At 43.7% G+C, this 22,008-nt stretch overlaps 1 protein-coding gene across 3 annotated transcripts in view; it reads right to left on the bottom strand.

The window, feature by feature from the left end:
• Window positions 1–4,591: 4,591 nt before the first annotated feature.
• ATF2 (activating transcription factor 2) overlaps window positions 4,592–22,008 on the bottom strand; it is a 96,119-nt gene continuing 78,702 nt past the window's right edge. For 2 of the 3 annotated variants that reach the window (XM_040439626.1, XM_040439627.1), the window contains exons 11-12: window positions 17,412–17,517; window positions 4,592–6,494 (exon numbers count right to left, since the gene is read on the bottom strand). In XM_040439626.1, the coding sequence (XP_040295560.1) occupies window positions 6,268–6,494; window positions 17,412–17,517 (333 nt within the window). In that variant the 3' untranslated portion in view covers window positions 4,592–6,267. Of the gene's footprint in view, window positions 6,495–17,403; window positions 17,518–22,008 lie in introns of those variants that run through there. The other variant, XM_040439628.1, reaches the window with a different exon arrangement.

Below are 22,008 nucleotides of genomic sequence, written 5' to 3'. Positions count from 1 at the left end.
TGAGACAGGCCGTGAGTTGTGAGAACTGGAGAGAGTGAGACAGGCCGTGAGTTGTGAGAACTGGAGAGAGTGAGACAGGCCGTGAGTTGTAAGAACTGGAGAGAGTGAGACAGGCCGTGAGTTGTAAGAACTGGAGAGAGTGAGACAGGCCGTGAGTTGTGAGAACTGGAGAGAGTGAGACAGGCCGTGAGTTGTGAGAACTGGAGAGAGATGCAATTTAAAATCCTTCATAAGGCGACATATGCTTTTGATTTATCTTACAAGGATGCCCCGGCACATTATATTAGAGCCTGTCCAAAATGTCAATTACCCAAAGCCAATCTTCTTCATGGTCTCTGGGAGTGTCCTTCCTTATCCCAGCTATGGAGAGAAGTGGTCGCCCAGATCAAAGAGATATGGGACATTGGTTTGGATCTCTCTCCCCAACAATGTATTTTTCACTATATCCCGATAGACCCGGAGGGGAACACTTCGCAGGTGATCGGCATCAAGGGGATACATGTAATGCTATTGTCCGCAAAGAAGAGTATACTAAGACATTGGCTGTACCCCTCGGTGCCCAATATTGAGGAGGTTTTGGGCATAGTAAAACAGATATTATACATGGAAAGATTAGATACAGAACAGTGTAAGGGTAGAGCCACGAAGGCTTTTTTCAATAAATGGAGAAGATTCATAGTAAAGGTACTGCCCCAAGACGAGATAAAGGAGATGGTAACCCCGTTCCTAGGTACTCGGTGGTATCTTCTGGAGAAAACAAAGGGCACGCTTGGAAGACCTGACAGCGATTGGTCTGAGGGAGGAGATATGTCTTAACCTGTGAAACTCAGCTTTATGTAATAGGTGACACACGTGGTGAGCCACAAGGAGCGAATTTTGTTAGTTTTTGGGTGCATGTTGATCTTGGGGGGGAGGGGGGAGTTTGACATATAAAAAAACAAAAAATTGAGAAAATGATCATACATTGTTTTTGATGTCTTGTCCCTCAATCAATCGTAAAAATGGAAATGCAATTGATTCTTGATCAGATGTAGTTTATTATATCTATCGATATGCGAACTATTCCCACATCAATTGTTTGGTGGGACATGTCATGCCATATATTGTATTGTCATTTTCTGCCAATAAAATTTATTTAAAAATAAAAATAAAATAAATAAAAGATCAACTAATAACTAAATAAAAATAAATATTCCAAAAGAAGTCAATTGCTTTTTAAAATGTTTATTTCAATGTACATTTATGTGCTTGCCTTCTAGACAGATCATAAAGACATTATGTAAACAATGGAAATACAGTAACCGAATAAGATTATTAAAAATAAAAAAACAATCTTAAATAACGCATTTATTTTATACATAATTTACTCATGCAAACTGTACTAAAAAATGATGGCGTACAGTTTGTGAAATGTTAATTAAATTCAGAGATTAGAAATTGCTACGCATGGACTTGTCGACAAGTTGCAAAATGGATTTAAGAACAAATCATTTACTCGCAGGACACAGATGAACATTGTTTTTCTAATATTGAAACTAACACCATTCACCAAATACATTTTCTCTCCATACTTACAGAATATCATCTTAATTTACAGCTGCGACAATTGTATAATACAAAAAAATGAAATGTGTAAATAAAGTGAGACGTGTCCGCGGTAGAGATTAAGAACCTTCACAAATTATCTTTAAATTAGACAACAAATATAAAGCTTTCCTGCAGAATTCACATTTGATGTAGCTGAGGTTGATTGGCATTAGAAGAAAAAAAAAAATAAACACATTGTGTATGCCCCTTCAGCTGGAAAATAAAAAAAATGAACAATAAAAAAGGTAGTGCATTGCCTTTACCCTGGATTACTGCAGCTTCATCCAGTGCTTAATGCGTATACATATTCCCTAAGACATGACAGATGAAAATCAATAAAGTGTAGTTTTGGACCTCCTCAACCTCCTCCCTATGACAGTAGTAGGGCTGTCGTCTATATTCTGGACCCCCCATAACTGCATTATTGGGGCTATGTAGTCTGGACCTCCCCTTTAATAGTAGTCTGGCTCTGGAGTCTGGACCTACCACTATAACTGTAGTCTGGTTGTATATTCAGGACCCCCCCGATAACATCAGTAGTCTGCCTGTGTAGTCTGGACCTTCCCTCATAACAGTGGTAGTCTGGTTGTATATTCTGGACCCCCCATAACTGGATTGTGGCTATGTAGTCTGGACCTACCACTATAAGTGTAGTCTGGCTGTGTAGTCTGGACCTACCACTATAACTGCAGTCTGGTTGTATATTCAGGACCCCCCCCCCCCCCCCCCTCCGATAACATCAGTAGTCTGCCTGTGTAGTCTGGACCTTCCCTCATAACAGTGGTAGTCTGGTTGTATATTCTGGACCGCCCATAACTGCAGTATTGTGGCTATGTAGTCTGGACCTCCCCCTTTAACAGCAGTCTGGCTGTGTAGTCTGGACCCCCCTATAACAATGGTAGTCTAGCTGTGTAGTCTGGACCCCCCTATAACAATGGTAGTCTAGCTGTGTAGTCTGGACCCCCCTATAACAATGGTAGTCTAGCTGTGTAGTCTGGACCTCCCCTCATAACAGCGGTAGTCTAGCTGTGTAGTCTTGACCTACAACTATAACAGTTGTCTGACTTTTCTATTCTGCCCCCCTCCCTTTAACAGTGGTAGCCTGGCTGTGTAGTCTGGACCTCCCGCTATAACAGCAGTCTGGCCACGTATTCTGGCTCCAGACTGCTGTTACAAGAAGGAGGTCCAGACCCCATAGACAGACTATTGCTGTGATATGCGTGGTCCAGAATAACCAGGTAGTCCCTAAAAGCAGTTTGGCCGTGTAATCTGCACCATCACTCCATAAGTGCAGTGTGACTGTAGTTGTCTGGAGTTGTGATATGTCTTTCCAGCCATTTTATGTCACTTTTGCAGGTAACTTACACTTTAAGTGTGATTTTCATTTAAAATACAATAAATTATTTTAGGTTAAAATATTTCATTTAAGTTGGGTCCGCAACCATTCAAAGTATGAGGAAAAAAATGATGTAACCACTATTTGTCGCAGGAATGCTGCTAAAGTAATCATTTTATATACATAAAAATTGTGAAAAACTGATTCGAAGTCAAGTAAACACTTTCAGTTTCCTAGTGATCCTGGAAATATTGCATTGTGAATGAAAATACATAATGGCACATTGAGAGGACTCAATATCCTGCAGGCAACCTCGATAATGAGAATGTGTACTTTACAATCATCTCCTCCAACACAAACTACCTTACATCATGGAATGTTAGTTATCAATCATCACAAACATAAATATATATTTATATACATATACTTCTATTTAACCTGCAGTCTTCTATAAGCCAGCATCACATTGAAGGCATCATAAAACATTCAGGCATAGATTGCTGGCAAAATCTATGGGCTCCACTCTCGCCTTAATGTTTCCTTGCACTCCTGACTCACACATTAAAATAAAATTAAAGGGGTTCTTCAACAATATATAAATATAGGCAAATAAAACACTGCGTTGTATACAACACAACATCCTAATCTGTTGTATCTTTAACCTTTTTCCTGCCAAGAACATCCACACAGAGTAGCCCTTCAATAGGCAAGGATGCATGAAATATGTCCTTGCTACTACTGGCTCTTATAGCAGCTAGAGAATCTAAGCTTTAAAATAGGACCAGAATCGCTGTGCTAGCCGTGATCTAGCCAGAGATACAGTTGGGTAAAGTGGGAACTGCATATACCTGCAAGTCTCGCTCATGATCCGATTTCTAAAGGTTTAATCTCTGCCTGTTTCTTAGCTAGCTTAGACTCTCAGCTTTAAAACAAGACTTCTGCTATACAGCCTGAGATAGAGCTTTTAGAAGCAATGATGTATCTCATATGTCCTTGGCTACTGAAGTGCCACCCTGCGAGAACATATGAGATATGTCCTTGGCAGTGAAAGAGTTAAAAGGAACTCCAGTATGATGAGATCTTCCACCTTTTCTATAGGCTCCCTAATGTATGCAATTGACTTATGTGCTGTATCTATCAGGCAACATGAGAAAATATCTGGGCTGCTAGTCAAAAAAAAAATACACAGGAGGAAGCAGGAAAGAATATGGGCAAGTTACTCCCCCCCAAGATTTCGCTTAGGAATATGGCCTCCAATTTTTGTTTTGTTTATTTGTAGAAGAGGGCACAAGTAAGGTTGGCTGGCAGGAAAGGTTTTGTGCCATCATGCAAACAGACAGCACCCCTGCTCCTGGAGGAATGATTCCCATGATTTATTTTCTAATGGTTATACAGCACCAACATATTCTGCTCTCTACAGAGGTTGCCATCCCTGTCCCCAGTTGGGCTAATTTTTCTCATATGTCTGCCACACATGAACTCGGGAAAGTTTCATAGGAAGCCAATTAAAGGGCATCTGTCAGCAGATTTGTACCTATGAAACTGGGTGACCTGTTACATGTGCACTTGGCAGCTGTTGGTCCCATGTTCATATATGCCTGCATTGCTGACAAAAATTATGTTTTAATGAATGCAAATGAGCCCCTAGGAGCCGTTACACTTAGAGGCTCTGCTTTCTCTGCAACTGCTGCGCCCTCTTCACCGTAATCAAAGGGCCAGGCAGGCATAATAATGTTTTCACTGCCTGTCAGTAAAAGTGCAGAGGGCGCGGCAGTTGCAGAGAGAGCAGAGCCTCTAGGTGTAACTGCGACGTCCCCGTTGCTCCTAGAGGCTCATCTGCATATATTAAAACGTCATTTTTCTCAGATATGCGGGCACATCTGAACTTGGGACCAACAGATATGCCTTCAGCTGCACATGCAACAGGTCAGCCGGTTTCATAGGTACAAATCTTCTGACAGATGCCCTGTAATCTATCAGGATGCTTTATGAGTGCTGGAAGAAATCAGAGAATCCAAAAGAAACCCATGCAAACACACAGAAAAATATTCAAACTCCCTGCTGATGTTTACCGTAGTAAGATTTGAACCCAGGACCTCAGTGCCACAAGGTAACGGGGCTAATTTTCAACATAGTACATTAGAAAGTTAGAGTACGGATATAGTAGAGTTAACACACATGCTTTATGAGACGTGTTATCTAAACTAAATGCGTTAAGCAAACACTTTCAATTGGTTTTCAACAGCTTTTGTTTCAAGATATCACGATGGGTTAAGAAATTAGAGTTAAGAGTTTGTGCGTTAACCCTGCTACATCTGTACTTTGAGTGCCTTGCTACATATAACATACATATATTGCCAAAGAACTCCATCCCAATAACTTAATGGTTTGTCTCTCCACGAAAAAATGTATGAAAATTCTGTTACAGGATAATGATCGCGCTTACACAAGAGTTAAGTACAACTCAGCAAATACAATGAAAAATGCAAGTTGTAAAGTCGTCTAAAATAGGTCTTTAGGCTTTTCCTGGCCTTCAAATACAGTAAGTAACAGCTTGGGGAGCACATACAGAGGTGTTGTTCCTGAAACTATCCTGCTTGCTTCTAATAAACTAGCACTCTATGGGATTGGGGTGAGTTTATTTTTACTATTTTCAGTTTGTATGTTTGCCAAAAAGAAAAAAAAAAAGGCAACTAAGAAATATTGCACTTAGACTATAACGTCTGCAAATAAAGAGCAATCATTTTGTACATTTCAAATGTGATGATGTCCAAACCACTAAAAATTAGTGCAATTAGAAAGATTTAAAAAAAACATAAATAATGAAGAAAGTATAAGTAATATCCCCCACTATTCTCTTTTTCCAGCTGTGCAAATAAAATTAAAAAATAAATAAAACGGCAAAAGATTAAAAGCAAAATCGATTTTGTCTTTCTTTCTCACGCCTAGTGCATTACGACCTTAACAATCAAGATCAAAGGGGACTATGCAACTTTGGTATAACGGTGACATTAGCATAGTTTCTGACCCCGGATCTCATCCCCGTATTGTTTACACGAAAATAGGGTTACAATTTCTTTTTAACCCCCTAACGTAGGTTTTTACAGAGAAAGGGGTCACATTAATTGATTTGAAGCTAAAAAGTAACTTTAAAAACGTTGAAAAAGGAAATGAAGAGACACTCGCTCCTGAAGAAGGGCAGGACTTGTTCCATAGCGGCTACAACGTAAAACATAAAATGAGAGTTTTTACATTATTTTCACCTCTCAAGACTGGCCTTTCGCTCTTTTCCCCTCTGAAATCGCCAATCATCTGCTAAAACCTGGAGTGGAGCGTGTTCCTAATCAACTTCCTGAAGGCTGCACGGGAGGAGGAGCCAGATTGACGCGGGAGGCAGCTGGTTCTGTACTCTGATCTGCCATCTGGGTGAGAACAGATGTCGCTATTGCTTCTGCCACGGAGGTGGAGCTCACACCATTGGAAGTGCTGATTGAACTGTGCTGGATCGCTTCAGTCTGTGGGCTGCCAGGCATTGAAATGTCTTCTGAGCTTTCGTCTTTTTCTGGATCTACTAAACACACAAAGATACAAAATGTATGTCAGTGTCCATATATATACGAAGCACTTACACTACTGTATCTGCCATAGGATCTATGTAGATGAAATTCAATGATTGCATTTTGCCTATTTGCCAAAGTCATCATTCATGCTCCATCAAATAGCTACAGCAGCTAGACAGAACATCTCTCTCTCTCTCTCTGGAGGACCCATTATATGGATAGCTCAATGGGAATCATGTAATGCTTCATCTCTCCTGTGGTGGTGCTGCAGTGAACTTGAGTGCTTGCTACAAATAGATTACAGATGATGGTTGGGAGTCCAAGCAACTTGCCAATCCGTAAATTCACTTATCTTGGAGTGACCTTTATACAAAAAGGGATTCCAAAAGATAGACAACAATCTTATTTCCATATATAGGGCTGGACGTGCCGCCAAAAGCTATCTCCTCTGACTTGCAAAAGCAAGTCAGCTGAATGGTCATAGGATTTTTGTGGTGAGAACAGGAATAAACTCAACAGAAAACACTTGAAAATAATCCCGTCTGATGTTGCTTTCCTACAAAGCGGTTTGCCCACTCGCTTACTAAAAATGCATAATTCCCACTAAGTGGTGTTGACTGACCAATGTCCAGTTTAACGCTACGGATACAATTATGTGTGCTCCTTGCCTAAAAGGATTCAGCTGTTTACAAAAAATGGTCAAAAAAATTAAAGGGGTTATGCAGGAAAAGATATTGCTGACCTATCCTTAGGATAGGTCATCAATATCAGATATGCGGGGGTCCGACACCCAGGACTCCTGCTGATCAGCTGTTAGAAGACACTGGGCACTCAATTAGCGCCACAGCCTCTTCCTAGGCCAATGATGTCACTGCCTAGTTGAAGCCCAGCACCATTCAAGTCGAAGGGGCTGAGCTGCAATGCCAAGCACTGCCGCTATACAATGTACGGCCCTCTGCTTGGTAAGCTGTCAGGAGGTCACAGTGCTCACCTGAGCTCCAGCTGATCGGCGGAGTGCGGAGTCTCGGACCCCTGCCAAAGTGATAATGATGGCCTATTCTAAGGATAGGTCATCATTATCTTTTCCAGGATAACCCCTTTAAAAGGCACTGTCTCAAGTAGACATCCCCTGTCCATATGTCCTATTAGAGAGACATATAGAGAGGAGTACACCACTTATCCCCCCCCCCCCCAATTAGCCAGATTTAGCAACTGAGGTGTGGCTAAACCAATAAAACCGTGATGCGGTTTACCTAATCTCAACTGCTATGTCTGAACTTACTCTAAGAAAGGTTTCTGTTGTGGCAGACTAGAGATGTTCATGTATTACACCATTTCCATTCATCTGGCTTTCCCCTTTAAAATCAGCTGCTTGCTATGGGTACCAGGAGCCCGATCTGCAGAGATCTGATAAGCCCTATTGGGAAATACGGACATCGTGGAGGGGTACTCTGCTCTCAGGCCTCCTCTATGAGCCAGAATAGAGAGCCACTGTAAGAGAGGCAGGTATTTCTTAGATGGCCATTGTGCTGGCTTCCCTTGGCTGATGCTGTTGGTGCTGGGAACTGGATCTGTGGCAGCTTTCAAGAGCATCTGTCAGCAGATCTGTACCTATGACACTGGCTGACCTGTTACATGTGCGCTTGGCAGCTGAAGACATCTGTGTTGGTCCCATGTTCATATTTGCCCGCATTGCTGAGAAAATGCTCCAGGAGAAGTATATGATGGGTTCAGCATGCATGTTGGTACTTGCATCCCTGGATCCGATGAAAGCTGTAATGGCACCGGACGGGGTTAAAAGCAGAGTGTACTTGGCTTGCATGCTGACCTGCATTCCCTGGACTTTATGTGGCTGTCATGGCCCATAAACAGGTAGGAACAAGAGTTAGGGACCACTCAAGTGAGACAACCTTGACGCGGTGAGTGGCTTAATTACGCTTTGGCCAAAATGTACACCAATGTCTCATCCAGCATGGAGGGCAGAGTGCTAGATGTAGTGTGCGATCACATTTGCATTTTCCGTTTGTATATGTATTTCGCCATAGTGATCTGCACCTACAGGCAGGTTGTGCGGGCTCAACCCCCCACATTTTTTCTTTGTAGCATATGAACATGGGACCGACACAGATGCCTTCAGCTTCCAACAGGTCAGCCAGTTTCATAGGTACAAATCTGCTGACAGATGACCTTTAATCGGAAACCCCTTTAACATTATAACCCTCCTAGAGAAAACTACAGACCCCACTAGTCTCCATCCCCATTTTCCAATCAGCCACAAGCAGCACGTGTCTTTAGGATGCCAGCTAATGAAACCATTTGCCACGCAGCTTCATTAACGTCCTGCAGCCTCCGACATTTTCCGCTTTCAGATTCGGATCAAATCCAGAAGAAAAGCAAAACACATCAACCTTTCAGAGATGAATCGGGCGACAATGTTGTTCTTGAAAATTTCTACTGTAAATTGGTTTAATGGAACTAATGCTGCCTAATTCTAGAGGTGATGTAAACACACCTCGCAATGATTCGATGGCAAATAAAGATTATTTTTCACATTTATGGGGATGCCTTTCCATTAAGTGCAGCGAGTGATGATGCCGGCACCTGACTGTAATGGTGTGCACTCGGGAGAATAAGCAGTATTTAGAGCCTAAATGCCACCAGCTGTTCCAGAGATGCACAAATTAATTGGGCTCAGGGCACCGAAAACATCCACTATTCCGCGCGCTGCATCTAATAATTTAGTCCTTCTGAGCGGATCCTAGAAAGATAATTAAGAAGCCAATGAAAATACATCACTGTAAATTGTAGATGGCAAACGTGCAAATTGCTGTGCTAACCAACAAACATTTTTAAATGGTAAGGTAATGATGATGATGTTTTAACACATAAAAGAGTTAAGGCAAGCGCTGCTATGTTGTAAAGAGACCGGCAATCATGATCCCAGCTGATAGCGCTGGCTTATTTGGGAACAGATTTTACACTAAATCCACTGCAAGGACGCCCCAAAGTAACTTTGCAAACATGTTTTCACTAAATGATTGTTTGGAACTGGAGCGGAGTAGGAAATGATTGTCAGACGGAAACATTCACTTTATGTCAATCCCCAATTTGTACATTTGTTGCCTTAGTATTTGGGAATCGCCATTTAAATGTACATCTGTGGCTTTTTTTTCTCTATAGAATACATAATAATATTATTCACTAAATTTAGCAAAATAATTCAAACAATAAAAAAGTAATACATAAATGCTTGATTCTGGCGAATCCTAAGGTTTCGGAACACATCGTAAAGGGGTTCTCCAGGAATGATTTCAAATGGCCACCAGCAACCTGTCTTAGGCTCCATTCACACGTCCGCAAATGGGTCCGCATTCGTTCCGCAATTTTGCGGAACGGGTGCGGACCCATTCATTTTCTATGGGGACGGAATGGAGGCGGACAGCACACAGTGTGCTGTCAGCATCCGCATTTCCGGAGCGCAGCCCCGATCTTCAGGTCCGCAGCTCCGCAAAAGATAGAACATGTCCTATTCTTGTCTGCAATTGCGGACAAGAATAGGCATTTCTATAGGGGGGCCGGGCGGGTGTGTTGCGGATCCGCAATTTGCGGGTCCACAACACACCACGGACGTGTGAATGGAGCTTTAGAATGTGAGCAGGGCTGGTTGCCTCCACTTGCAGAGCTGCCTGGCAGGTGAGGGGTCGATGCCTCACTACACTCTAGCACTTGCCTATACTACATAGTGGTGTGTGTTCCTGTCGGGCTGCTCAGCCATGATGATATACCGGAGGCAGGATCACATCATTACCATCTACTGTAGAGCAATGAAGGCAGCTCTACAAGTGGTGGCAACCAGTCCTGATTACATTCTAGGACAGGTTATTGGCAGACATTTTAAACTATTCCAGGGGAACCCCTTTAAGCTGGCCATGCACATTAGTCTTTTGTTGGCCGTAACCAGAGAGAACGGAGGGTTCGGCAGACACACTAATGTATATGGGAAGCTCCAGACTTGACCCTGACAGATGATGTCGGGGAGATAAGGATCAGGCAAAATGAATATTTTCACTCAATCCTTTTGTTCTCCAGGAAAACAGGCCGCTGCCAGAGTCGAACATGTATGCGTACGGGGAAGCCGGGAGAGAGTTGAGAGATAGAGCTGTCAGCTACTGAATGAGTATGGGCACCTTAATTGTGTGAGGGGAAGATGCAGCCATCTATATACAGTGATCCCTCAAGATACAATGGCCAAAAATCCTCAAGTGCAGAGCTTGACATGAGGACATTTTTGTATGGGTACAGCCACATGGGGTGACTGCGGCTGAATTTCCATCATGGACATTCAGCAATGGGTCTCTCTGAAATGCACCTCCTCAAAAGCCACCAGAAATGGGCTGGTTTGTGTGGTGGCATTGGTGCAGGAATCGCAGCAGGTCTTATGCTGCTTTCAACCTTTGCATTGCAAATGTTGAAACCCACATCATAAACTGACAAGCTCCGGATTGATAATCTGTAGCACAACACAGTGTAGGCCTGTTTCACACTTGTATTGTGGCTTTCTGGTTTTGAGATCCGGCAGATGATCTCAAAACCGGAATTAAACGGATCAGGGCCATTTAATACATCCTGATGCATCAGTTTCAGCCAGATCCGGTTGTATTAAATCTAAACTGAACAATGTGGGTCAATGGGCGCCGGATCAGTTTTTTACAGCTTTTTCCGTTCCGCAGAACGGACGCAAAACCGCAGCTTGCACCGATTTTGTGTGTAGTCAAAAAATGCAACAACAGAACAGAATGCATCCTGAACAGTTTTGACCCTATTGACAATGATTGGGGACAAAACTGATCCATTTTGGCCCCGTTTTGAGATCCTCTGCCGGATTTCAGAACTGGAAAGCCACAACGCAAGTGTGAAACAGGCCTTTTGCTGCAGTTTTTTTTTTTTTTTCTGAGTATGGAGGAGATTTCTGAAAATCTGACCCACTTTACTGGTACTGTAAATGCTGTGGATTTTCTGTCCACAATTCCACTGTGAAGAATCCGCAGTATTTACGCGACATATACTCTACCAGGACCTTTCTGCCGTGTGATCGGGATCTTGAGAGCTCTACACTGCACCACGTTTTCACTAGTTTTCTGCCTTGTTTGTTGGGACATTGGAGATAGGCTAGATAGATAGTGAGATTGACAAATGATAGATATGGATCATAGATTATGTATACATACACTTATATACTGTATATATACATACACACACTTTACTTTCTTTTACTAATTGACGTCCATGTTGAATGAGCACATTTCAGGAACGATTATCTCATACAGCTTAGGCAGGGTGCTGGCTCTTCCTTGAAGAGACCAACTATGTATGGAGACTTTTTAGCAGTGCTCCATAATATGGAGACCTATTGGCAATGCTCCATGAGAAAACAAATATGCAAAGGCTCCCAGGGAAAAAGAAACGTCTCGCTAGCGCCACCTTCTAGAAGTGGCTCCCTAGGAGTCAAAATCAGACTTTTTAACAAGTCTTGGAATATGACAAGGGTAAATAGCCAAGCCAGATATCCATCCGTACACAGCTGTTTCAGGGTGTTTGTCCCTCATCAGTGCGGAATAAGAATCTGGCTGGGTGCGATCCCCTGAACGCAGACTAGGCAGGGTGCTGGCTGTCCTTAAAGAGACCAGCTGTGTATGGAGGCCTTTAAGCAGTAAAAAAAATATGCAGAAAGATATCTCCCCGGCATTGCATTCAGCCAGAATCCTACTCTGTACTGATGAGGAGCAAGCACCCCGAAACAGTTGTAGGCTACATTGCTTGGCTATTTTCCCTTGTCATATTCCAAGGCTTTTAAAAAGTCAGACTTTGACTTATAGGGAGCCACTTCCACAAGGTGGCGCTGGCGAGAGGGTTCTCTTTCCCTGGGAGATAGCTCTTTGCATCTCATACAGCAGAATTTTGCAATATGACAGCACATTTAGCCATCATAATTGCAGAACACGGGGGCCTCATTTGCTGTGCAGATGAATATACATGTGGCAAGGATATTGGGAAGACATCAAAGGCAAACGCAGCGCGCAATGCCAGACACTGGGAGCGCCTACATGACATTATGTGGGTTTATCAGATGTAAAGGATAATAGCCTCATCCTCCTCGCAATCATTGTTAATACCAGTCTCCAACATATGCCTATGCCGATCCAATTTGCTGCAAAATGTTATTCTCTAGCCCTGTCAAATGACTGCGCCGCCGCCGAGTAAGATTTATCAGCTCAGAAATGACAAAATCAGCTCCCTAAATATATATGGCAATGGAAAGTTGCCTTTACCGCTCGATTCTTTTAAATTAAAAAATATTGCCTGTTCTGATAAAACCGCTTAAAATGACTACAAGTAAAGATGGAGGCTATTAAGTTTTATCGCGAGCACCTGAGGAACTGTTTGCATGCAATTCCAAATGTTTCTTTATCCTCCTGAATTACTGACACTGGCAAATTAAAATGAAGTGGCTGCATATGGCAGAGACAATCTTCACATTTACAAATATCCCAGAATATCATTAAATCATAAAGGAGAAAGCTGTGGGTTATATATTATGAATGTTGCCTAATGCATTCCCAGCTTTGTTATTTGTTACAAATTTGTGTACCAGGGACAAAATTGGCCATTTACTCCTCGGCAGCAGCTGGTTGGAGCGCCGTATATCACAGCCAAAAAAAGAGGGAGCGGAGGCAAGGCTCAATTAACCTTCCACATGCCAAAGAGGTGACTTGTCACATTCTGACGGACAGGCTTTCCGGAGCGTCTACTGCCTTCGGTATGTCTTATCGTGTTCACATTTCACAGTGAAGAATTAGGAGCCGCCACGATTCATATGGAATATAGGGACAATTTTTCAAATCCCAGGTACAGTGGAGTTTTTTATCATTAGGACTCCGCTGACATGTTTTACAGCCACGATGTACAATGACATGGTAAATCTAGTTTAAAATTTAAAAATATGTTCTTCCCCTTTAAAATCAATGGGAGGCTATGGATAAATACATGAAATCTGCATTTTATGTATTTTATTGATTTATCTATCTCACATCAGTTCCTGTCCCCATCGGGGCTCACAATCTAACTTATAGATTAACCTACCTGTATGTTTTCGAGGTGTGGGAGGAAACTGGAGTACTGCGAGTTGAACCCACAAAAGCACAGCGAGAACATACAAACTCCATGCAGATGTCGTCCTGAGTCAGATTCAAACACAAACACGAGAGATTTTCTTACTGATGACCTATCCTCAGGATAGGTCATGAGTATCTGATCGGTGGGTGGTCCGACACCTGGGACCCCCCGCCGATCAGCTGTTTGAGAAGATAGTGGGGCTCCTGTGGGCGCCGCAGCCTTCTCTCTGCTTTTCCTAGGCTAGTTACAACACGTTCATGCGTTACGTGGCCTAGAAGCAGCTCAACCCAATCCAAGTGAATTGGGCTCAGTGCAATCCCAAGCACATCCGCTATACATTGCACTGGGCTTGGTGAGCTACGAGAAGGTAGCGGCGCTCACAGGACTGCCGTTGCCTTCTCAAACAGCTGATCAGCGGGGGTCCCGGGTGTTGGACCCCCACCGATCACATACTGATGACCTATCCAGAGGATAGGTCATCAGTAAGAAAAATCCTGGAAAATCTTTTTAATCACATGGTCGTTATTTTTTATCAGCCAGTGAACAAATTGCTATAAAAATATTAGATATGTCCTATTTTTGGCCATTTTGATGGCCAGACGGACCCCACTGAAATCAATGGGCCTGTTTCTTAATGGCTGTATAGACAGAAGTACGCCCATCTAACGGCCGGGTGTACATTATGAAAATAAAATATCTACCTCTCCATCGGCACTCGTAGAAACACTCACCCCTCAATGGAGGCAGCAGGACCTGATGATCCTAGCGTCGTCATATCACATGATCTCAGGTCCTGCTGCCTCCAATGAGGAGCGAGTGTTCCCCATGACTGCCTGTGGTGAGGTGAGTGTTTTTTTTTGTTTTCTTTTTTTTTTGTCTGTACTATCGGGGCCGTTGGGCATTATACAGTATATATGAGGGACAAAGGGGGCCATAACATATTCAGGGGGCACTATAGAGGGGCATTATTTTTACTGGGTGCACTAACGGGGGAACTAAGGGAGCCTTAATATATACGGGGCACTTCATATACTGGGGGCACTATGGGGCAAAACTAGAACAATAGAGGGGAGTTATTTATACTGGGGGAATTATACGCTCTGAGGGCGGCATTATGTGTACTGGGGGCAATTCAGGGCAATGCACAGGCTGTAGTTTTAAACTACTAACAATTAAATTCATCGGTTTTTAATAGCAGTTAACGGATGCAAAACGGATTAAAAGTGGACATAGATGCCCAGGAAATGGATGCAAAAAGCCATGAAAAACTGACAGTTGGTGTATTTTTAACAGTTTTTTTGTGAATGTATCTTAGGCAGGTTTATAAATGAATAATACCTCCATATTCCAAAGAGAAAAGCCTCATTTACTGAAAATTAAAATAAACTGGCCTTATTGCCAACAGCATACAGAGCCCAGCTTACATTTCTTAAAATGCCCTGGAAACATGAAAGCAGTGCTGGGATTTATTGGTAGAAAGCTGTGATAAAGTTCTATGGTTGTTATGCTTGTTCAGGAACGGATCCTGATATTGTGGTCATCCCAAATTAATTCAAAGAGTCTAATCTGCAATACTTGGCACAGCCCTTTGCAAGATTGGTGCTGTTTTGGGGGGAAAATCCTTGACTTTAAAAGTCTCTCTTACCATGAAAGGGGCTTTTCCCATAAAGAACACTAAACCATAGGACAGGGGACCACCGTTCTTGTGATTTGTGGATTCCCCAGCAATCAGAAACTTGTCCCCTACCCTATGGATAGGGGCTAAGTGTTCTTCATAGGAACATGGGGCTAACATATTTTGCAGTGCAGTACACAGACCATGATTATTCACTTAAGTGTTCACTAACATTTCAATAAACTCTGCATAAATCAATAGCACAGGTGACTATAAGAAACTTTGTGATATATCTTGATGATGAGACATGCTGTCAGCTCACTAAAGGATCAGATTACATGCTGCCCCTAGAAGTATATACAGAGGTTAGGGGGAGGAGGAGTAAGCTCACAGTCTTGCTCGATCTCTCAAGACAGAGACTGTTAGTTGGGGGAAGGGGGTTGGCCAGGAAAAGAACCTGTAATAAATTACATTACAAAGTTTCTTATATGCTCCTGTACTACTGATTTAATCAAATTGTGTGAATACGCACTATATGGCTACATGCACACGACCGTGCCGTTTTTTTTCAGTCCGCAAACCGCGGATCCGCAAAAAACTGAAGCCTCCCGTGTGCCTTCCGCAATTTGCGGAACGGAACGGGCAGCCCATTGTAGACATGCAAAACGGACAAGAATAGGACATGCTATATTTTTTTTGCGAGGCCTCGGAACGGAGCAACGGATGCGGAAGTGTATGGGTCCGCACCTGAGCCGCAAAAACTGCGGCTCGGATGCGGACCCGAAAAACGGTCGTGTGCATGAGGCTTAATGCTGCCACTGTGACATGCTGCTGGAAACTCAAAGGTAGACAACCTGTGCTGAACAAGTCCCAGTATGAATACCATGTATGTGGAATAAAAGCCACATTCAGATGTTGTGGATGGGCATAAATCGGCAACTTATTACAGTACAACATTCACACACAGAGGGAAAACATGGCACAGATGTTAGAGCATACTGCAGAATTAAAGGGGTTTTCCCATCTCAGACAATGGGGGCATATCGCTAGGATATGCTCATTGTCTGATAGGTGCGGTTCCCACCGCTGGGGCCCGCAGCTACACTGAAACACAGAAAGTTGTGGAGGGTGCACTGCGCATGCGCAGCCGAACTCCATTCACTTCTATGGGGCCGCCGAAAATAGCCAAGCCAGCTGGATCGGCTATTTCTGTCGGCCCCATAGAAATGAATAGGAGCAGTGGCCCCACAAGCGCAGTGTGCTCCCATTCAGTACTATGGGGAAAGCACTTGGTGGTGGCCGGAGCCGGGGAAACCCGGGGTCCTCCGGACACCACCTTTCCCGCTTCGTTCTCGGTGTAGGTGCAGGTCCCAGGGGCTGGACCCGCACCTATTAGACAATGGGGGCATATCCTAGTGATATGCCTCCATTGTCTTAGATTTAATATCCACAGCATGTATTACTTGCCTTTGCGACCAAACTCTGCAATTACAGTAGTGACAGAGAGGCCACGCTGAGACTTTTAGTCCTACAACAGCAGCAAGCCGTCCAACCTAGGACCTGTGAATCACGACCGTCTATCCCCGACGTACATTAACATTCGAAACACAAGCCGCCAAACAGAAATATTAGACATTTAATTCAAGATGCGGAAATCAATTCCGTGTGCAGACGGAATAAATCCCATTACAATAAAATCCGTCAAAACATACATACATATAATTTGTTTATGTGTTTATTTCACACGCTGGAGAAACTTACCCGAGCCTTTTGCATATGTTTAGTCTAGTGTATGTGCGGAAACAGGAGCACAATAGCTTTGGGGATTTTTTAACATACAGTACTAATTAAAATACGCTTGGAAAGGGGGGGGGGGGGGGGGGGGGAAATCTGCTAAATGTTTTAAAGCTTTGAGTGCCAGAGAGACTTACACTGAGGTTAATCATGTGCAGCAAAAAAATATTTCCTGGAGAGCGGCGTGGAGATGAATCCTATTGAATCGACATGTAAATGCAGCCAGCGCTAACCTCCCCTTATTTTCTATAGTTGATGTTAAACACTGGAAGTGCATAGGAGCTCTCCTATATTGGCAGTATTTCACTATGTAGCCCAAGGCCATGGGTAATGGAACATTACTCACTATGATAGCCAGATTTCTTCTGCATGGCGGTTACAGGGCAATCTTTATGAGCCAGAAGAAGCTGTTTCAGCTGCGCCACTTCATTTCTCAGCAGGGTGACTTCATTCTAGAGGTAAAGGGGAAACTTTCTCTTTAGAACCAAATGAAATAAGTTCTCAAAGTTCATAGCAAAGTAAATGACACCCACACAGGGTTCTGACAGCACCGGAGGAGAACTTCACACAATGTGCAAAGGAATACCTGACAAAATGGACAGACGTCAATTATAGAGGAAGGACACGAAGTTAGAACACACAACTCATTACTGATATTACATTCTATCCATATACGTGAATATGGATCTGCACAGAATGGGCACAGGTCCGCTCTAATATTCTGCCATCTGGCAACCAATGCTAACATATACACATGGAGCAGATTTACTAATCGGTCATAGTCTGATTTGTCAAATGATGGTGCACGCCATATTGGCGACTTTTCACTTCTCTCGCCACTTTTCAAAAGTGGGCAGGGCTTATCAGGAGAGGACGTGGCAACAGATTTCCTATCATGTACGTCAGAAATTGGCATAAATGATGGTTCAAATCTACCCCAGCATATAGCTGCTAAAGCTTCGAATTTCTGGCTCATGGACTGCATTGAAATGCGCCAAATTTATTAAAGGGCCTGTGCTTCTTAAAGGGAACCTGTCACCTCCCAAAACCATCCCAAGCCGCCAGCAGTACCTGCGTGTAGCCAGCAGTGTGTTTCTGATGATGCCTTTCTTCCTAAAGGCAGATGCAGCAAAAGTACTGAAAACGTTGTTTTATCCCCTGCCCGGCGCGCTTCTCCACACAGGCTTGAAGTCATGGAGGCAGCGGCCTCCTTTGCTTCAAGTCACGGTAACAGCGCCACCTTCGGCTGGCAGTTCGGCTGGCTTTGCCGAACTCTCTGAATAAGCGCTGTCAGTCACAGCGAAGGGGCAGGGAAGGGGATGTGATTACCGTGACTTGAAGCAAAGAGGCCGCTGCCTCCTTGACTTCTAGCATGTGTGGAGAAGCGCGCCGGGCAGGGGATAAAACAATGTTTTCAGTACTTTTTCTGCATCGGCCTTTAGGAAGAAAGGCATCATCAGAAACACACGGCGGGCTACAGGCAGGTACTGTTGGCAGCTTGGGATGGTTTTGGGAGGTGACAGGTTCCCTTTAACAAATTTGGCGCATTTTGCACTGATGGACTTTATACAAATGCCAGTCTTAGTATATCTGCCCCATATGTCCAGAGTATTCTCTAAACGCTTCTATTAACCAAATAGCAGGATATTTTTTTTGCATCGTCTTGGCTAATAGGACCTGTGCGTAAACCTTACATACGGCATTAGTCGGATGACAGATCTACTTGAATCAACATAGGGAATAGCTCCTCGTTCACATCTGCGTTTTTCTTTTACTGTCAGGGGTTTCCGTTGTTTATGATGGTGACTAGTTCAGTATGCAATGCTATTCTCTCCAGCAAAGAGAAGGAAAACTTCCACAGAACCATGAAAGCCTCACAGATGTGAACAGAGCCGTAACCCAGGCCTCACAACCACAATGGTGTTTATTTCATAGTCTGCACTGACACGGCCGGACTAGGGGATAACCCACGATTGTGAACAAAGAGCAGACCCCATCCAAGGAAGCGTTCAATAGGAAAAAGGGCACAAAGAGATGGAAGGTTATGAGTTGGATTAGAATATTAAACTGGAGACGTATACACAGCCTCATGACAAGCAGACGCTAGCGGTTTAGGGAGAGATTCCCAAAAGAACCATCGGCAAGCAATATCACAAGGATTTTCCAAAAGTTGTAAATTCTCTTTGCTTTATGCCAGATCATCCCCTTATGCCCTTTGGACCAATGTAATCATCTTGGCATTTATACATGGCCCTCACTTGGACACACCTTTTAATGAATGGTATAATATTTTATGGGGAAAAAACACAATACTTGAGGGGTTTTTCCACTTTTTGCATTTTATTATTATTTTTTAAATGTGAACCCCAGCCAGCTGTACCTGTTGAAAAAAAAACATACTCCCTGCCGCTCCATCACCTTGGTTCTCTATTGCAGTCTATGTCCTGTAAACTTCAAGTTGGAAGGGGTCACATTTGTCGAGGCAAGCAATGACTGGCCTCAGCGGTGACGTGTCCTCAAGTGGCTTGTGACACCTCCAAAGGTTTACAAGACGGGAACCTCTGAGGCCAGTCACTGGATGCAGCAGTGTATGTGACCCCGTCCACAGGTTTACAGAACGGGAACCAGAAGACCATAGAAGAGAGTCATAGACCCAGAAGGCTGGAGTGAAGAGGCTGGGTACAGGGGAGTATGTTTTTTTTTTCAACAGGTGCAGCAGGAAAAACAAATTAGAAGAAATTTGAAAAAACCTGACTAAACTCAAATTTTGTCGGGATCCACCCATGGTCTAATGTGTATGGAGGCCATCTGACTCTCCCAACAGCAGATGTGATGAGAAAGAAAGATCTAGCATTCTGGATTTCAACATGCATGATCCCATTTTACTATGGGAGGAGTTTGGCACCAACTTATCCCCTTCTCCTAGTTGAAAAACGTTTCCGACTGAGTGTGCATGTAAATGGGGATGGCCGACACGTATTAATATGCATGGCCACCTTTACCCTGTACTAGGGGTATCCAAATAGCAGATCTGGTCCAAATCTAAAAAGCGGACATCAGCTGTCTTGGCGCCCCTGTTGTCCAGACCATCACTAAGTGGCCACTATGAACAAATGATAAAATATTCAATATCAAAAATCTACAGAAAGAACATCCCTATGTAGTAGACATGGTTGTTCATACTCAGGACCATAATAAGTAGTAATTCTAAGTAAGAATCTGAACTAAGGATCACCCATAAATTCCATGCTGGTTAACACCTTATGAGCCTACACAGCACACATTGCAATGCAATTTATACAGAGGTTTTCAAAGAATAGGCATTTTTAATAGGGCAAATATGGCTCTGCTCCAATGGGTTAATTTTCACATAAAATCTTTATGAGCTGTTGAGAACTGGCTGCAAACTGAAAGTAAATCATTAGAGAAGATGGCAAACGCATTGAAAGTGGAGTAGACGGTATAGGCAGGGCAGTAAAACGAATGCATTAAATAATTAGGTTTAATCATGGACAGAACGTTACAACATGAATTATAGTTCTGAACCCAAAAGGTTTTGTTTAAGGAGGCAGAAAATGTCCCGAAATTGTTTTCAGGGAGATAAAACAGATGAAAGAGACTGCAGAACATGGATGCATAAGTCCCACCTTCAAATACTCTGGCCATACCCTTCAGTCTGGGGCTACATGGCGACTTTGGCCATGCCATAAATCACACTGCAAATGGTGGTCATGTAGCCCAGCTTGTACCGCAAGTAATGAAGGTGAATAGGGTCGGGCTGCGACTTGCAGGCTGCCACGTCTGCAACCTGGTGGCTGCAAGAAGTCAAGCAGGATTGGATTTTTGCCACCGTAAGGTCGAGGAAAATTGCAGGTTGAAAAATGACATCGTAAATCAGGCTGTGCTACATGACGATCTTTGGTTGTGTGAAGTGTGTCACGGCCAAAGTCACAGTGTAACCACAGTATTAATGACAGTGAGTGACATTCATACTGCACCCAGTCAGAAAATCTGCTCAGTGTCAGCCAGAGGGTGCCCACAAATAGTGTCACCCAGACAGTGTGTCCACAAACAGTGTCAGCCAGAGAATGTGTTCACAACCAGTGTCAGCCAGAGAGCGTGCTCAGTGTCATCCAGACAGCATGCCCACAAAAAGTGTCAACCAGAGAATGTCCCTACAAACATTGTCAGCCAGAGTGTGCCCACTACAAGTGTCAACCAGAGAGTGTGCCCACAACCAGTGTCAGCCAGAGAGCATGCCCACAACCAGTGTCAGCCAGAGAGCGTGCCCACAGTGTCAGCCAGAGAGCATGCCCACAAACAGTGTCAGCCAGAAAGCATGCCCACAAACAGTGTCAGCCAGAAAGCATGCCCACAAACAGTGTCAGCCAGAAAGCATGCCCACAAACAGTGTCAGCCGGAGAGCATGCCCACAAACAGTGTCAGCCAGAGAGCATGCCCACAAATAGTGTCAGCAAGAGAGCGAGCCCACAAACAGTGTCAGCAAGAGAGCGAGCCCACAAACAGTGTCAGCAAGAGAGCGAGCCCACAAACAGTGTCAGCAAGAGAGCGAGCCCACAGTGTCAGCCATAGTGTGCCCACAGTGTCAGCCAGGGAGTGCGCCCACAAACAGTGTCAGTCAGAGAGCGTGTCCACAAACAGTGTCAACCAGAGAATGTGCCTACAAACACTGTCAGCCAGAGTGTGCCCACCTCAAGTGTCAACCAGAGAATGTGCCCACAAGCAGTGTCAGCCAGAGAGCGTGCCCACAAGCAGTGTCAGCAAGAGAGCGTGCCTACAAACAGTGTCAGCCAGAGAGCATGCCCACAAATAGTGTCAACCATATAATCTGTTTACAACCACTGTCAGCCAGAGTTTGCCCACAAACCGTGTCAGCAGAGAGCGTGCCCGCAAACCGTGTCAGCCAGAGAGCAATTCATGCA

The sequence above is a fragment of the Bufo bufo genome, chromosome 7 (assembly GCF_905171765.1).
Source record: "Bufo bufo chromosome 7, aBufBuf1.1, whole genome shotgun sequence".
Lineage (NCBI taxonomy): Eukaryota > Metazoa > Chordata > Amphibia > Anura > Bufonidae > Bufo > Bufo bufo.
This window is presented reverse-complemented; position numbering and strand designations above follow the sequence as displayed.